This window comes from Blennius ocellaris (genome assembly GCF_963422515.1).
Source record: "Blennius ocellaris genome assembly, chromosome: 21".
Lineage (NCBI taxonomy): Eukaryota > Metazoa > Chordata > Actinopteri > Blenniiformes > Blenniidae > Blennius > Blennius ocellaris.
The window spans coordinates 6890668-6907775 of record NC_137670.1 but is presented as its reverse complement, the minus strand read 5'-3'; the positions used below and the strand labels follow the sequence as shown (position 1 = coordinate 6907775).

Here is a 17108-nt window from a genome sequence, read left to right as displayed (position 1 = left end):
AACGACGGAGAACTCTGCTTGGAACTTAATATTAAAACAAGAAAAGAAAACCCTTGTCAGTTTGCGTTGCTCTGGAAGTCTCACATCACGCAGTCACAGTGAGAATCTTGTATTCGCCTCTTGTACAAACACATGTTGGGTTTGATTACAATCCAAGAGCTGTGCAGCCGAAGCTGCGAGTGTTTGTTCGTGATGTTGTGGGGTAATTTGTTGTACTGAGTGGGAGATCATAGCAGAGAAACGGGCTCAGGCTTGCTGCTGTCGCTCTTTAATTACCACCTTGCTGCCCCCCTGCTCCTCCTCCCCTCACTCACGCTCTGTTTTTTGATATCTTTATGCACGACATCTCCAGACTCTTGTTGGAACTCGTACGCTGTTGTGTGGCGCCCCCCCCCCTTCGACTCCTCGTCTCCCCCATTACAGTCTTAAAAGCAATCGTCCAGATGGGGCCAGCATAGAGTTCACGTGTGGTTGCGATCAAACTTCGGCCCTAATCGGGTCACTTGTGTGTGTGTGTGTCAGGTCCTGGAGCAGCACTCGGACGGCCGCTGGAAAGGTCACATCCACGACAGCCAGCGGGGGACGGACCGCGTGGGCTTCTTCCCCCCGTCGGTGGTGGAGGTCCTCAGCAGGAGAGCAGGTAGCTACAGCAGCTCCAAATACTTCACTTTCACGTATATAGGACCAGCAACAACACCGGGGAAACTCAGTTCCTCCATATGTCTAAGCACAGGAAATGGTATTTTTCCTCCATTCAGACCAACAACTCACCTGATATCCCCGTCTTCTGGTGGTCTCTTTTTAAATGCTGATGACCAAAATCTGTTGCTTTCCGTGGTTTATTCAAGTCCTCCCCACACTCGATTGGTTTAAAAGCTTGGTCACTCAAAGATGAAAGCTGTGAGGAGAGTTTGTGGTCTTGTCTCACATCACTATCTGACTTTAGATTAAATGAATCGCGCAGCCTCCATGTAGAATGAGAAAGGAAAGACGCTGAGTGTTGGACTAAACCTACAGCAGCTTCACTAGAAAAGAGTCCAGAGTGGCCGGAACCAGCAAACTTCATTAATTTAAGTTTCATCAAATAGAAAAGTCTTAAGCCTAATATTAAAACTAGAGACTGCGTCAGCCTCCTTAACTGAAACTGGGAGCTTATTTCACATGAGAAGAGTCTGATAGCTGAAAGCTTTGCCTCCCATTCTACTTTTAGAATACCCAGTAACCTCCAGTAAGGCATCCAGCAGTAAAGGACTAACAGTTGCATTTTTCTTACTGTATCTTTAAATGATTTATAGCTCTGAAAGTCGTGTTTCATACTGTAAAGTACTAGCCTCGGTACACAGAGGGGGCTGACAGAGCGGTATGAAATCAGAGAATTTGACCAGGGAAGAGCTTGTTAGGAGTGTGTGTACGCTACTGGGATCGCTGGTGTTTGCTCTGCCCGATAACCGCCGGGTTCAGCATGCTTGTAAACCATCAGATTTAATCCCTGTGAATAAAAGGAATATGAGCCCGCCGCTTGTTTTGCAGCTGTAAAGCCACTGACATTCAAACAGCGGGACGACGAGGGGTCCAATAACAGCAACACACACACACACACAAACTCAAGCACTTCTTCTGAGTCCTCAACATGCCAGACTACACACACACACACACACGCTGAGACACTCACACACAGAGACACACATTAATAGGATTACTATGGCCAGATTGCAAAGTGTCAGCTCAGCGCCAAAGCCCTCACAGGCTGTGTGTGTGTGTGTGTGTGTGTGTGTGTGTGTGTGTGTGTGTGTGTGTGTGTGTGTGTGTGTGTGTGTGTGTGTGTGTGTGTGTGTGTGTGTGTGTGTGTGTGTGTAAGACGAGAGAGTTTGACTCGAAATGTGCGACTCTGCTTATGAGGCGAACTCAGTCTGTGTATGTATGTGTGTGTGTGCGTGTGTGTGTGTGTGTGTGTGTGATAATGTCAGCAGTGTCAGCACACAAAGGAAGAGTAAAGCCCTCTCAGTGTCGCTCATGATCTTCCACTTCCATTCAGCAGCTTCTTATGTAACTCTGAGAGGATTTCTCCTCAGTCTGCCTCTTCTTCCGCATTTCCAATCAGAGGACTTTGCAGTGGAGCTTCTGTACCTGTGCATGCGGCTCCTCATGCTTCCCTCTCACTCATGCATGCAAACCTAAACCCAGATCTTTCTCCCTGCCTGCCACTAGGGGGCACTCTGTCCCGCCAAGCCTCCATGCCCTGCAGGCAGCACTTTGCATCCAGAGCCCCTCCCTCCAGCCACGGCCACGCCCCTCAGACCGACGACTCCTACATCCTGGGCTACGATCCCTCAGGTACACACACACACACACACACACACACACACACACACACACACACACACACACACACACACACACACACACTTACTCCAAATATTCTTAAAATCTTGGTAAGGTTAAAGCTTTAGTAACAAATCAAAGAACAAACACGAGCGCAAATAACCAGAAAAGACAACATACAATAACTAATTAAATATAACACTTTGATATTAAATAATATTACAATGATATATAATGGAACCAGATATAGGTATATTTTGAAATAAAAAGTCGCTTTTTACTCGAAGTTGCATAGGCAGATGAGTAACTTAAAAAAGTGAGTCATAGTCCAGGAAATACGGTACGTAGTTTCTGTTTTATGAGGTTACGTTTGTGCTCTCACTCATGGTAGCTCTGATAAACATTTTTTGCAGGTTATTGTTTGCATAAATATTCCCAGACAAAAAAAAATGTAATAAAATTGTGACATAGTCCAGACAATGCGGTACTCAGATCCCAAAACAGTGCGACGATGCAACAAAGATCAAATGTAGAACCACAGTTATATTGAAAAAAAACCCCAACTCTTTAAAACAAACAAAAGGAGATGCAAAACAAGGGAAATTAAACACACCGACATCAAACAGACAAAGACAAAAAGATTCACAAAAATCTACGAGACGAAGAACCTTCAAAGAGATGCAGGACCCACGGCAATGAAATGACCGCAGGCTGTCGTTCGGTTCCATTCAGTGCCGCTTGGCACCGTTGACCGTGGCTCGGTGTTGTACGGCGCCTTTCAGTTCTGTTCCGTGTCACTGAACGCTCTTATGAGCCGTTCGGTTCTGTTCGGTGGCGTCTCCCCCCCTCCCAGCCCCTCCTCTGTGGCTCCGCCCTCAGCTCTGTGTGCAGCACACGGGCCGTCACGTCGAGTGTGTGTCTAAAGTGTGTGTGTTTGGTAGGTGCTCCACCGGGGAGTCAGCTCTCAGCCTCAGCTAGTCCTGCTAGCCCCACTCAGGATATTTGGGTCCTCAGGCGCTCTCCCACTGGTAAGAGTGTGTGGCCCCAAACCCTAAACCCCCCCGCTCACCCTGTGTGATCCTGTAGACAAGCTCCGGCCCCACCAGACCCCGTTAGCAGAGCTTCTTTCCAGCTTTATCCCCAAAATACTGACCTGTCCTCACCCCTCTGCTGCCCCCCCCCACCCCCCCATTCCCAATAATCCAGTAAGCACAGCTCTCTTGCAGCAGGAGTACGATGGTGAGTGGGCAGCCGGCCTCCAGAGCTGTTCCTCAAACTCTAACCCCACTGATGTCTCTGGGTTTTTCTTCACAGATCGCTGGTTTCCCCGCTTTATCTCTAAAACCCTCACCGTTTCTTTATCTGCTGTTGCTGGAGAGGAGATAATGCCGTTTCTAATTCGTTAAAACCCCAGTTTGGTGTCCCGATAAAGACGTATCGCCACTTTCTAAGTGTTCAAGATATAAGCAACAGGATTATGTTCTGTTATGTCAAAATATGGAGCCGTCGACAGCGGATGATTAGCCTTGCTTAGCACCAAAACTGTAGAATGTTACAAATGGTACTTATTTGATGTGACCAAAACGTTACGGGGACTGATGAGAATCTCAAGCCTGTGTTAAGCTTGGAGCTTGAAGCTGAGGTAATTAGCCTCGCTTAGCACGAACACTTCCACTGTATTTCTACATTGTGAACTGAAACCTAAGAGACTGTCATTCAGTCTTTGCTTTCTGTAGATTGTAAATAGTTCTGATCTGGTTCTCAGGGGATTTGACCAGGTTGAAACTTCTTATCTAGTTTGTGAGACATTAGTCTGGTTTTCTTTAGTTGAGATCAAGTTCAGACTGGTTTCCGTTGGTTCAGACTGGTTCACTCTTGTTTAGATGACATTTAAGCTGGTTTTCTCTAGTTTGGTCTGTTATTTTTTTTTTTAAGTTGTTTGTTCAGCTCAGACCCAGTTTGGTTTGGTTTTCTATCATTTAAAATTATTTTCTTTAGTTTAGACCAGATTTAGACTGCTTTTCTCCGGTTTTAACAGTTTTTTGTTTTGATTTGTTTCATTTAGACCCAGGTTAGTTTTTTTAGTGTAAACCAACTTAATCTGGCTTTCTCTAGTGTAGACCAATTTTGTCCAATATTCTCCAGTTTAGTCTGGGTTTAAACTGGTCTTCTTTACTTTAGAATAGAGAAATGGTAACACAACAGTCTGTCGGACACAGTAAAGCATGCATAGAAAATGTTTACAATAAGTAAATTGATAAAATAGTAGTTTTGAAAAGCCTGCCACACCTAATCTCTGACCTACAAGACAGAATTTGCACAATTCTGAAGAAGAATCAAGCCCATTATCCTATCCAGAATGTATAATCCTCCCTAAGATGTGTTCACACAGCCTCACTGTGGCGAGTGCAGGCTTCTAAAAACTGCCTTCAAGGTGCAGCGTGCAGGTTCTCTTTTAGGATCTGCCGTGAGGTTGCGGATGGCAATTCAATGAGCTTTTGGTATCCTGATAGAGAGAGCTCCTCGTAAAACAAAGACAATAATGAATAGTTTTATGTGATCCGTTAATATTCAAAACATTTTCTTTGAGATCACCAGCAGATTAGTTTTCCTTTAATTTCTTCTCGCTTTAATAATAAAAGCTAAAAAAAACATTAAACTGGGCACTCTCTAAATAAACAGCACTTTATCTGTACTTTATGCAGAAATGCATGTTCGGTTGTGGGTTTTAATGCTAAGCTAAGCTAATATCTTACCTAACCTGTTCTGACTGCGCACACAAGCATGAGATCGGCTCTGCCGTTCCCACGAAGCTGCAGTGAAAGCAAAATAGGAACACTTCCTAAAATGTCAAACTAATCCTTGAAGATTAAACAGGACTGGCTCAAGTACGTTAGATCATGTACTTTACCCCCTAAATTACACCCTGCAGTCTCTCTCGTTCCTCCGCTTTCACATTCACCGCAAAGCCTCATTTCACACCGCGACCCCTTCGTTCTGCCCTTCTTTCGGGCCCTTGTTCTTCCAGGCGACCGAAACAGCGTGGGCAGCGCCGGCAGCGTGGGAAGCAGTCGCAGCGCCGGCAGCGGGCAAAGCTCGGAGAGCAACCACAAACAGAACGGGACCCAGAGCCGGCACAACGCCGACCTGAACAAGGTCAGACCTGCTCACACTGCACACGATTCATCCTCATCTGATGAGCTGGGTCTGGAACCTGGAGCTGTAAATGTTTTCCATGTGCAGCTGGCGCCCTCTGCTGGTGAACCGGGAGACCACGTCCACACCTCAGGGGCCGACCACAGCAAACAGGCCGATGGATGCTCAGGTAACAGGGAATTGAACATGTGCTCCTTCCATGGTCATGATGAAACATGTTGAGGAGCACAGCACCTTGTTATCTGGAAAAACAAGGGGCTGTTGGGTAAATTACATCCGAGTGTTGTCAAAACAGAAAACAAGGATTCCGTTTTATTTTTGCATAAAATCATGCATTTCATGTTTGTTTTGTTTTTTTTCCCAAAGATTTTAATTATTATTCCGGCTTTTTCTTATTGGAGACATTTTCCTTGCTGTCAAATACAGTAGTATTGGAGCTTTTTCTGTGGAATGGTAGCAGCTTCCTGCTGTCATACAGTGACATCTAGTGGTCACAGATGGTAACTATTGGTATATTTTGATATTTGAGTCGCTTCTTAATATGATCAGCCAAACCACAAAAAAAAATTTAGTCCAGAAATTACATGGTTAACACGACCAAGTCACATTCACACAAATAGAAATGAGCATATCCTAATTTTTTTTCTCAACTTTTTTTTAAATTCAATTATGGTAATATTATTTTACACAAAGGGTAAATATGATGGAAATTTTACAGTTTTGTTTTCTTTCTTCCTTCTTTCTTTACACTTTTATGAGCTTCGAGTCAGTATTTTCTCTTTCTTTTTTATTATTACAACTATATAATTTTTTATTTCTGACAAATCAGTGATTATCAGCTGGTGGGTTTCGACCTAAAAGTGGGTTGCTGGCACATTTTTATTTGGTCATAGGCAAAATAAATACTATAAAAATCAATGTAACATCAAATGTTTCCTTGCAAACAAAAACATTTGGGGAGTAGTTGTGAATCTCCTACACTTATTAGCATAATTTGCAAGATTTAAGGGAAAAAGAACAACAGAAACCAATCTTTATTTTGTGAAAAAGAAATGAGTTATACTTTTAAAGTGATTTTATAAAAATTAAAAAATATTATTTACGTCTGAACGAATTGAGTCCAAATAAGCAGTTCAATCAAATACAGTTCAAACGTCGCCCAAACAAACTCTCAGGACATTTGCAGAAAGGAGCGAGCTCTTCTGGCCGAGCAGAGCGAGCGTTGTAATCTTTCCACCTGACAGGAAATGAGAGGCAGCCAGAGAACAACCAATAAAAGTAACATTTCAGCCTGGAGCAGCAGATCAGAGGGAAGCCGGGGGAATGTGTTCGGGTGAATCACACACATGTTCAAAGACAGCAAGGATCAGAAGGAGGAGAGGGTTTCTGTTTAGTAAAGGACGAGCAGCAGCCAGAAACAGAAGGAAGGATGAAGTGTGAGTCGTCCGGAGCTCTGCTGCTCTCGCTCCTCCTCAACGGTAAGAACCTGGACACCAGGTAGAAGATTAGAAGACTACATGTCTAATAATAATAATGTGGTTTATTAATTTACTCGGAAGCCTGATTTTAATGATCAGACCTGAGAGATTCATTCTTTCTCTTGACACTCATTCACACCTGCTGGTTTTTATGTCTCAGTTTTTGTCGATTTTTCCAGCTTTTTCCAATATCAACAAAAATATAAAACTTTTTGAAATCCGTGAATTCCAATACTTATCTTATGCTTTTGTTAAACTGTGAGGCTCTTCTGTAGTGTGAAATGATGCCTGTCAACTCACATTACAAGGGATTACTGCCCCCTATTGTTAGGGAGTGCGATCAGATGATACTACGATGATTTTTAACTTATCTTTTAAAAATATTTTTTTGTTTGAACGAAGGCCAGTGACCCATTTTTGGGTTGTAACCCAGCTGTGATTTTAAAGGAGTTGAAAAAGAGGAACCCTAGAATTGGTTCTGTTTGAATCTTTTTTGTTTTAGCTCATTTGTTTTGGCCTCTGCGAAGAGGAAGAAACCACTTTTTTCAAAGCTTTCAAAGGTTTGTCTGTCACCTCGAGGCTAAATACCCGTCATGGAGGAGCATTTTTACTGCCCCGAGAGAACGGGGCCCCTGAACCTCTCCACAGGTAACAAGCAGAGACAGCTCCAGTTCAGAACCACAAAAAAAGAAGCCAAAGGCAGGATAAATAAAAAGTCAAGTGGACAGCTTTAAAACCTGGAGTTTGTTTTATCAAGGGGGAATTTCCTTCTTTGATATGCTAAACATTATCTGGGTGTGCCTGGTGGGATACATTGCTTTGTTTTTCAGGTATTTAGATGAGAACATTAAGGCTCCATTTCAGATGTCGTTGTGTAAATGGGGCCTGAACGCTTTCTTATTTAAATTTCAGAAAATTAGTGAGATTAGCCAAGTGTAGCATAAAAACCAGAAGTCAAGAGGAACTAGCTTCTCTTCTTGTGTTGCTCAGTTGTAGCCTTACAGGTCGTTTGATAAAGAAGATGAATTTATGTAAAGATCCCTATATAATGGAAATAAATTGAATGATCAGTTTCAGTCCGATTTTGATACATTAAAAAAAACAAACAGAATTGTAGCATGACACTCTCGCTCTGATTTGTGTCCCGAGGGATTTTGTTATAGAAAAGACTTCTATTATGAAGACAAATAGTTTTGCTTGAGGAATGTGCTTTTGAGGCCTGAAGCTCTCACAGATGTTCTCTCTGAAAGAAAATGAAAGAGAGGCTTTAAATTAATCTGTTCTTAGCTATCTTGAACCAGTAAAATTACATCACAAAAACATGTAGGTAATAAATTTACAGGTGTATTTTGACAAGGCGCCTGCTAACGTTTACGGAATCGGGTGACCAATGGTACCCAACGCAAAGACATGAGTTTGGATGTTAATACTTTGTGGGCTACCCACAATTACTGACCTCTCTCCAAAAAAGTTTCAGTTCTGAGAACAAGAGTTACTTTTCATAGGAAATATTCATCATTTTGTACATTATTTTTTGTTTATACACTTTATAAGAACATTTATCCTGAATCTTAGGAACGAATTCTTTGATTTTGCTCTACAATCAATATTTTCTCACCGGTGTTACTTTCCATCAACATCCTGAATACTGCAAATAATCCACCATATTCTAAAATTTTTACTCAATATATTCTTGCTTTTCTTCCTTTTCAGGGGTCTCTCGTCGCCAGGTCAACGGTACCCCTCAGAAAGGCTTCGTGAGGCCGGAGCAGCTTTTTGAGGGCAAAGTGAGCGAACGGAGTGCATTTTTATCGTTGGTTTGCTTAAAATCTGGTTAGTAAATGTGGTTTTCTATTCTGGCTTCAGGACGCTGAAGCTATCTACCAGTGGCTGTGTGAGTTCCAGCTGGAGCACTACACATCCAACTTCATTAATGCAGGATATGATGTGCCCACCATTAGCAGGATGACCCCCGAGGTACGTTGGCATCGCTAGCATCAGGGTATTAGGTAAGATTAATTAGCCTAAACTGTGCAAATGGTTAAAAAAGAAGAAGCTTTAACCGCATCGAAAGTTAAAAGACAAAAAACAAGAAAAAAACAAAAATGGTTAAAAAACCCCAACAAAAAACAGTCAATACATTCAGGAGTCAAAACAGAAAGACTAGCGAAGTTGATTAGATTAACTAAATATCGCTAAAAGAGCTCAAATATGGCTTAAATGGTCGAGACATTCAAAGGGGTCATATACTACAGCTTTTCAACAATTTCACATGAGTCTTGTTCGTCCAAAAATGTTTCCAAATTTCAAAGTTTATTGCCCCAAACCCAGCTTTTCCTTGATTTCCAGCCATTTGAACATTGGATCATTTGAGCTGCATTCAGAATCTGCTGTGTCTGTGTGAGTTGGACTGGCTCCGCCCACACATGCCCATCTTGGGAAGAGGAGGAAGTATTTTACTCCCTCTCATGGGGCCATGTGCCAGAGCACATGGAGCCCATTTAAAACAACAGAAAATGGCTGTCAGGATGGAAAATGGCTGAAACCATCATAAAAGGAGGAAATAATACCAAGTGGCTAGAAATGGCCAAAAAGAGTACAAACTGGTTGAAATAGAAAAAGTTGCCAAATAAAAAAAATATACATTTTTGAGGCAGAATGTTTTTATTTCCACAGGATCTCACAGCGATCGGAGTGACCAAACCAGGACACAGAAAGAAAATCTCCATGGAGATCGGGAAGCTGAGTATCCCTGAGTGGCTTCCGGATTACATTCCGGTGAGAACTCTTCATTAAATGTATTCAACACAGCCTTTTTTCCCCTCTGATTTGTTGAGTTAGTGGTTTGTTTTTTCTCTTTTGCTCTCAGTCGGACCTGGGCGAGTGGCTGAGTGTGATCGGGCTCCCTCAGTACCAGAAGAGGCTGAGCGATAACGGCTACGACTCCATTACTATTGTGAAGGACATCACGTGGGAGGATCTGCAGGAGATCGGCATCACCAAACTGGGTGAGGAAGATCACGTCTGTTAATCTGGAGTCTGGCGTGTTAAAGAATGGCTTCACACCAGGAGGTGCTTCTAAACCCGTGTTTGCTGCGTTTTGCAGGCCATCAGAAGAAGCTAATGCTAGCTGTGAAGCGGCTGTGTGACCTGCAGCGCTCTCGTATCCATGCCGACCGAACCGGAGGGGGGACCCTCAGACGAAAGCCCCCCGCCGCTCTGGAGCTCGTGGCCATCGAGCACAACGTGCACGCTCAGATCTGCCCCGACGCTCCGGCCAATGACTGCTGCCCCTCCCCCCGGACCCCCAGGGCCCTGATGTCCTTCCAGGACAGCGAGCTGAGCGTCGAGCTGCAGAACGCCATGATGGGCCGGGCAGGAGGCGGAGTCTCCGAGACATTCGTCATCAAAGGGGTGTCCAGCGCTGTGGGTGGGACCGCCATGTCGCTCAGCCAGGAGAGCATCAGCGTGCGATCCAGGGGCTCTGGGAATTCTGGGAATTCTGGAAACTCGAATTTGGGGTATTCCCAAGACCACCCGGCCGCTCTATCTTCAGCCAGGACGACGAGCCGATCGGAGGAGAGTCTGGGGGGCGGAGGGGGGGATGAGTCCAAGCACGGGAAAGAAGGCAGCCCTGGGGTGAGGAACCGGCATAGACCCCATGAAATGTGGGAGCAGCAGAGTCGGTCCGCGACCCCCAACAAAGTCCCCTTCTCCCCCATCACACCTCCTCTAACTCCCAGCAAGATGCCCCGCTTCGCCTACCCCGCCGTCCCCCCGAAGGCCAAACATTTCCAGTCCCCGAACCGTCTTTATCAGCCTCAACAGCACCCGCCCCCCTCTTCCTCCCCCTCCTCCCCTCTGCCGCAGGCCTCCCCCACTCAGATGGCATTCAGCTACCTGCAGGCTCAGGCTGGGAGTATGAATGGCGCCCCGCGGCTGCTCTCCAAACCTCTGCCTGGCGCAGTCCCACTGTTCGGACCCCCGCCGGCACAGCCCCGGAGTCACGACGGTCAGAAAGTCCCGCAGAAGAAGCGCAGCCAAAGCCTGACTCGATACGCTCTGTCGGACGGCGAGCCCGACGAGGAGGACGACAACGCTCCGTCCCACACGCCGGCTTCCTCCGCCCTCATGCCATCCTATGCCACCTTGTCCCGCCGGCCAGGACGGGGTCACACGAGCGCCTCGGGGGCTCAACGCCACATCAACCGAAGTCATTCGTTTGCTGTGCGCTCGCGGCGTAAAGGCCCTCCGCCGCCGCCGCCAAAGAGGATGAGCTCAGTCAACAGCAGCCCCGTGCGGCAGCTGGAGAATGGTCGAGAGCAGGAGTCGGAGCTGAACGGTAGCGTGGAGGCGGAGACTGCAGGATCCGTGAGGAGCATCGCTGCGAGGCTGGAAGGAAGCAGCAGCAGCAGCAGCCCATCCAGGAGGATCGATATCCCACCGAGTCACATCCCGGGCTCTCCTGTTTTCAGCCCCGTGTCATCCCCGATCCTGCACGGGTTTCCTGCGCACGTCATCCTGCAGCACTCCAAGCCCGTCCCTGTCTTAGGTGTTGGGGGTTTGAGGAGGGGGGTCAGTGAGAGAGCGGAGGGAGGACCGGACAGACCAAGAAGTGCAAGTACAGAAGGAACATCTTTCGAGAAAGTACAGAAAACTGAAAGAATATTGAAGAGTGCTACTCCATCCCCGAAGCACCGATCCGGGGAAAACCTGCCTTTTGCCGAAGAAGGAAATCTCACCATCAAACAGCGGCCCAAAGTCATGGTGGTGGGTCAGGTTGAAGTTAAGGTCGCCTCAAATCCGGTCCAGGCACCAACTAGCCTCGAGCTTCCAGAGTTTAATCTGAAAGAATCCGACACGGTGAAAAGACGACACAAACCCAAAGACAAGGACTCGTCCACACCGGAGGAGCCGACCACCCCCAGCAAAGGAGACCCTCGACCTCAGACCAACAGCTTCCACTACCACAGTGAAGTCAGCACAATGAGCGAGGAGGAGGTCCAGAGGCCGGGCCACGTTTTCCAGCGAATGGGTTCTTTGGGTAAAGGTCCAAAGCCTCCAGTGTCTTCCAAACCTTCCAGTCCCTTCAAACAGCCCCTGAACAATGGACCAACACTCCCTCCAAAAACTCTCTCGTCGGCGCAGGCTGGCGCACACACGGCCATTCCTAAACTCACCAGCGTGCAGATTCACACGGTTTCCCCGAAGCTGAGTGGCAGCATGCACACTCAGACGTGTGTGCCCAGTCCTAAGCCTGTCAGACACCCACACACAGTCCTACCCAAGCCCGACAGTCCGCAGAAAGCTCCGGCCCTGACGGGGCCCAGACTTCCACAGCCCAGCATAATGTTTGCACCAACAGCAGGTAACGGTCGTCAAAAGCCAGAAGGTTAAAGTTCTCATGCAATTTTTCCATATCAATCGCCCATCATGAATATCTTCTTGTTCCACAGGACACAATGTCTGTGGAGTTCAGAGTGTGGCGTTCACTGCCCCGTCCTCCCCTGTAACGACCTCCTGCTACCAAGGTCAGGCCTCCAAAGCAGGAGGAGCCCCGGGTGGTGTAGCCGGGCTGGAGGTCCTGGCCCAGAAGAGACTGGAACAGACCAGCACGTCATTGGAGGCGGCTCTCAAGGTGGTGGAGAACCGACTGGCACAGGAGAACAGCACAGACGGGTGAGAACAATTAAAGATCGGACTGAGGTCCACATGAGGCAAGACGTGTGGCTTCGAAATCTACCCGACTTATAAAAACAAGCTGTTCATTGATTTTGAGTGTGAAAGTTAAAATACCTGCCATCAAAGGAGAGTGAAATGAGCCAAAGCTCTGTTTTCCCCCCCCGCAGAGGCTGTAGTACGGTGAAGGCAGCAGGAAACATCCTGGACGACATCGGAAACATGTTCGACGACCTGGCTGACCAGCTGGACGCCATGTTGGAGTGACCCACCTCTACCCCCACCCCCGCTCCCACACACACAGACTTTTTTCCTCCGATCAAATAGTAAACGAATGAACTTTTGACAGGAAACAGCAGTTTCCATTTCCTGTCCTCTGAACACTGTCCAAGAAGGGAAACGAGGGTCCATCTGATTCACTTTACTGTACATGTGTAGATGAGTTTATGTGGATGTGTGTAATCGGATCTCTTTATACTGAATTTATTGACTTCCAAATGTATTTATACTTTTTGTTTTTTTTTAACACAGGGACTTCCTATCGACTGATTCACTGCTGAAGCCATCTACTGTACATGAGCAATACTCTGCTCCAATTTTAAATACATTGTAACTAAAGATGCACTTCGTCGGATTAAAAGCAGATTATTCTATTTGAACATTTTTCTTTTACCCGTCTTTTTTTTGCCCTGTACAGGTTTCTCTTTTACAGGTCACCTTGGGGCCACAGGGTTAAAAATATTGAATTCTTATCTATAGGAATTACAGTAAAAACTGCAATAAAATTAAGATAGCTGGTATATTTTGAAAGTATACTAACCAAAATGTGAAAGTGGGGAAAAGGGGGCGGAGTCAGATAAAACTGATCATGTCCTCAATAACTCCCCCCCCCCAAATCTCTAAAATGTTTTTCCAGATGCAATTTTTCTGCATACATGAGACTCAGACATATTTGAAACTGTTAAGAAAGACCTCCACTTTATTTACACACGTTTGCTTTGATGAGAGTAAACGCTCCAGAAAAACCGACATTAAAAATTGAACTCCGAAAAGGAAAAATCTCTTTGATAGCTATGAACAATAAAAGATTTAACCTTCAAAAAAAGGCTCCGAAGCCTATCAATTAAGAAACGTATACAAGCGTTAAAAAGTGAATTTTATCAGCATTCAGCCGAGAGCAGAAGTCTAGAGGCTTGAATCCAGAGTCTGCTCGGGATCAGAGGAGTTCATCAGCAGGTAGAGACGTTTGGAAAGTTCTGGACCGACTCTCCGCGTGGTGGAGGTGACTCCTTCTCCTCTGCGGATCAGAAGCTCAGACAGCAGAGAGACTTTCTCTCGCTCGTTCCTGCATTGACTGTAAGCCTGCGGACAGATGGGTCGGGCATGAAATTCAAATATGCGTCTTATTAACGAGCATTTAGTGAACTTCTCCTGGGACAGTGGCGCTCCAATGCAAGAAGTTACCTTCTTGAGCAGCTGTGGGGAGGGAAACGCTGCGAATATGGCCGCCGCCATGTCTGGGCTGACTCTGTGGAGCTGCTGAATCTGTCTCTTCCAGACCTGCAGCAGGCCTTTCCCGGCCCGGTCCACCCGTTGGCCCCCAGCCCACTCGCTCTCCAGGTGGAACGAGAAGCCCGACTGGTCCCGCTCTCTCCTGAGGAGACACGAGGAGAAGGAGGAGGAAGAGGAGAAATTGCACAAGGAGAAGGAAAAAAAAGAAAAAAGAAAAGACTACTCACTTGAAAGGGGCCTCGGCCACGGCTTTGGTTGTCATGGCAACGTGGTTGCAGAAGCACTGCCAGGTGGACAAGAAGCGAACCGCGACGCCAGTGTGAAGCTGCAGGTGCACCAAGGCCTGATGGGATGTGGGACGATGTGAGAGTGAGTCCATTAAACCTCATCGTCACACCTGTTTTAAGACCAACAAAAAAGTCTGCAGACTCTCATCATTGACGTTTATTGTTCTCTGCACGAACCCACCTCCTCCACCTGAACTCGGGTCACCTCCGGCAGCAGCTCCGCTCCTCCCACCTTCCTCCTCTTCTTTGGTTTTCCTCCTGCCGCCTCCTCTCCCACCACAGCGTCTCGGAGCCTCTTCTGGGTTTTGGACTTGTGCGATCTGGGAACAAAAAGACAAACTTTTTCTTTGTTTCTATCGGAACAATCCTCTTGACTGAATTATGCTGTTATGTTCATGTCTTCAAAGCTCTCCCACCAAGTGTGGGTCGTGGCCCAATGGTGGATCCTGAAGCTGCTAAATATGGCCCTGAGAGGTGAATTAAAGGTTTTCAACACATTATTTTGTAATGAAATAAAAATAAAATGATCAAACAGCTTTATTAAACCAATGTGCCATCTGATGACCATTCCCTCAGATCCACATCGAATTATTCCATTTCTGGAATTTTGAGGAAATTCATCTAAGTGTTACATTTTAATCAGATTGTGGATGTTTGGGTTTACTCGGCCCCGGGATTTTATAATTAGAAAAATAGACCTTGCTTTCTAGAGTTTGAAAATGACTGCTTTACTCGATAAGACGAAGGCCTCGTTTATGACAAAAAAAAAAAAGTTTAATTTGAAAAGTTGTCGTAGAGGCGGGGTCTTTGACTGAACCTCAAAGAGGTCTGAGCGGCGACACACAACGTTGTCGTACTTGAAGTATTGGTCCAGTTGGATGACGGCCATGCTCAGGAGCTTGTCCGGGTGCTGCCTCTGTCGCTCCTGGACCCAGGATGTCAGCGAGGGGCTTCCGCTGGACCACCCACCGCTCTGCTCCTGGGGCACAATGGGAAGGTAAAGTCAGACAAGTCAAAATAACCTCAGCAAAGATGAGCTAACATGTAATAACTAGAGATCAGCTAAACTTGAGATTACACTGAAACATCGAAGTGCTCAAATTATAATGTAATATTATTATATTATGATAGATAGATAGATAAAGTTTTTCAGTGGTTTCAAGCACCATTGACATGTGAACAAATGCCCAAAACACAACAGTATTGTCGTGTAAACGGCCCCCGGTCCTAACAGACCTGTACGTAGCCGTGAACCAGCGTGATGAAGTCTTCCACCGTCATCTGCATCACCACGTGAGCCTCAGGGACACACACCGCTTCACCTGTCTGAGGTCGCAGTGAACAACGTCGTTACTAAGTCACACGTATCTGACAGGTTTTTGTTGCGGAGCTTCCTTGAAGCAATAGAAGATGGGAGTGTGACTCGTCACCTGTGCGCAGGGAGTTCTCCTCATCCACCTCACGCTGCGAGGGATGGCTTGTTTCTCGATGGCACAGCTGCAACCCAGAGCCTGAACAGTGGACAGCAAAGTCCCTCCTCCTTCCAGCTGCAAGAGAGCTGCACACACGGCAGAATCAGATCCACTTTTACACTATGTATTCACTTAAAGGAATCACTTGCTTAAGCGATGCCTCTAAAGCAGAAGAGAATCTGTACCTGGGTCCACTGCCACCACCATATGTTTGATACACTCCTCTGGCTTCAGGGCCTTGGCAGTGTCAGCCAGAGCTTTCCTCTTTGCTTTCTCCCTCTGCTGCTCCTGTCTGAGCGCCTCCTTGTCTTGCTGCTGCCTCTTCTTCCTCGGGACCTCCTCCCGGGACGCCTGGCTCTCCTCCGCCGTCTGCTTGGCAGCTTTCCTCCTGGCAGGTGAGCCAAGAGGCACTGGAGTGAGAGCAGGAAGGCCCCCCTGCTCCTCCGAGGGCCCTCGGCCCACTCCCGTCACTTGATGTGACTCTGAAGAGCCGTTCTGGTGAGAAAGCTTCGAAGTGGTCCGATTTGCCGTAGAGTGCAGCTTGGAGAGTTTCCCATTAGTGGAAGTGGAGGAAGCACTGATCGCGTTCTCTCTCCTCTGTTGGAGTCTCTGAGCCAGAGGGACGTATAGCGCGTCGTCATCAGAATCGCTGCTGATCATCATCACGTCGGCCTTGCTCTTCACCACCGGGGGAGAGGCGGCCGACACTTCAGCATCAGAACCAACGGGCTGTGGTTTATTGAGCGGGCGACCAGACTGGAGGAAGTCAAACACTGGCAACTCATCGTCGAGGTCACTGGTGGAGTCGCTGTAGCTGCCCATGTTTGCTCACTTCCTGGATGTGCGATAGAGGGAAGAATTATAACAGGACCATTGATTGGTATTCTGACTTTAATCACGGAAACTACCAAGTGAATGCAACTCTGCACAAATCAACACCATGGTTCAGATGTTATAATTTACCAGTTTAAGACGTTTTGCATTACTATTAAGTCAATCAATCAAATAAGTATATGAATGACGTCACGGCTGAAAAACTAAACTATTATTCATTTCGGCATGGAAATATATCCGCTGTGTTTTATTGAAAATGTGTCATTAATGCACAGTGCTTGCTTCCAATAAACAATGAAGAAAATCAATTACAGAACACCGTGCTGCGCAGCTACATATAACCCGCAAACACGGGCAACCTATCGATC

General features: G+C 46.4%; 2 protein-coding genes across 5 annotated transcripts in view; one reads left to right on the top strand and one right to left on the bottom strand.

The window, feature by feature from the left end:
* The window catches only part of LOC308145934 (CASK interacting protein 2), a 47017-nt gene extending 33746 nt beyond the window's left edge, over positions 1-13271 (top strand). For 2 of the 4 annotated variants that reach the window (XM_080517533.1, XM_080517531.1), the window contains 12 exons: positions 523-640; positions 2209-2334; positions 3264-3350; positions 5351-5478; positions 5566-5647; positions 8670-8743; positions 8823-8933; positions 9633-9734; positions 9826-9964; positions 10063-12324; positions 12413-12635; positions 12806-13271. In XM_080517533.1, coding sequence (XP_080373659.1) covers positions 523-640; positions 2209-2334; positions 3264-3350; positions 5351-5478; positions 5566-5647; positions 8670-8743; positions 8823-8933; positions 9633-9734; positions 9826-9964; positions 10063-12324; positions 12413-12635; positions 12806-12902 — 3549 coding nt within the window. In that variant the 3' untranslated portion in view covers positions 12903-13271. The remainder of the gene's footprint in view (positions 1-522; positions 641-2208; positions 2335-3263; positions 3351-5350; positions 5479-5565; positions 5648-8669; positions 8744-8822; positions 8934-9632; positions 9735-9825; positions 9965-10062; positions 12325-12412; positions 12636-12805) is intronic. The other 2 variants (XM_080517534.1, XM_080517532.1) reach the window with 1 other exon arrangement.
* A 549-nt stretch (positions 13272-13820) lies between these two features.
* eme1 (essential meiotic structure-specific endonuclease 1) lies at positions 13821-16728 on the bottom strand (the record flags this gene model as incomplete). The annotated part of the gene is made up of 8 exons (XM_080517673.1): positions 13821-13997; positions 14100-14289; positions 14375-14490; positions 14616-14754; positions 15292-15413; positions 15671-15760; positions 15865-15992; positions 16092-16728. The coding sequence occupies 8 exons, from the start codon at positions 16726-16728 to the stop codon at positions 13821-13823; spliced, it is 1599 nt and encodes a 532-aa protein (XP_080373799.1).
* Positions 16729-17108: the final 380 nt, after the last annotated feature.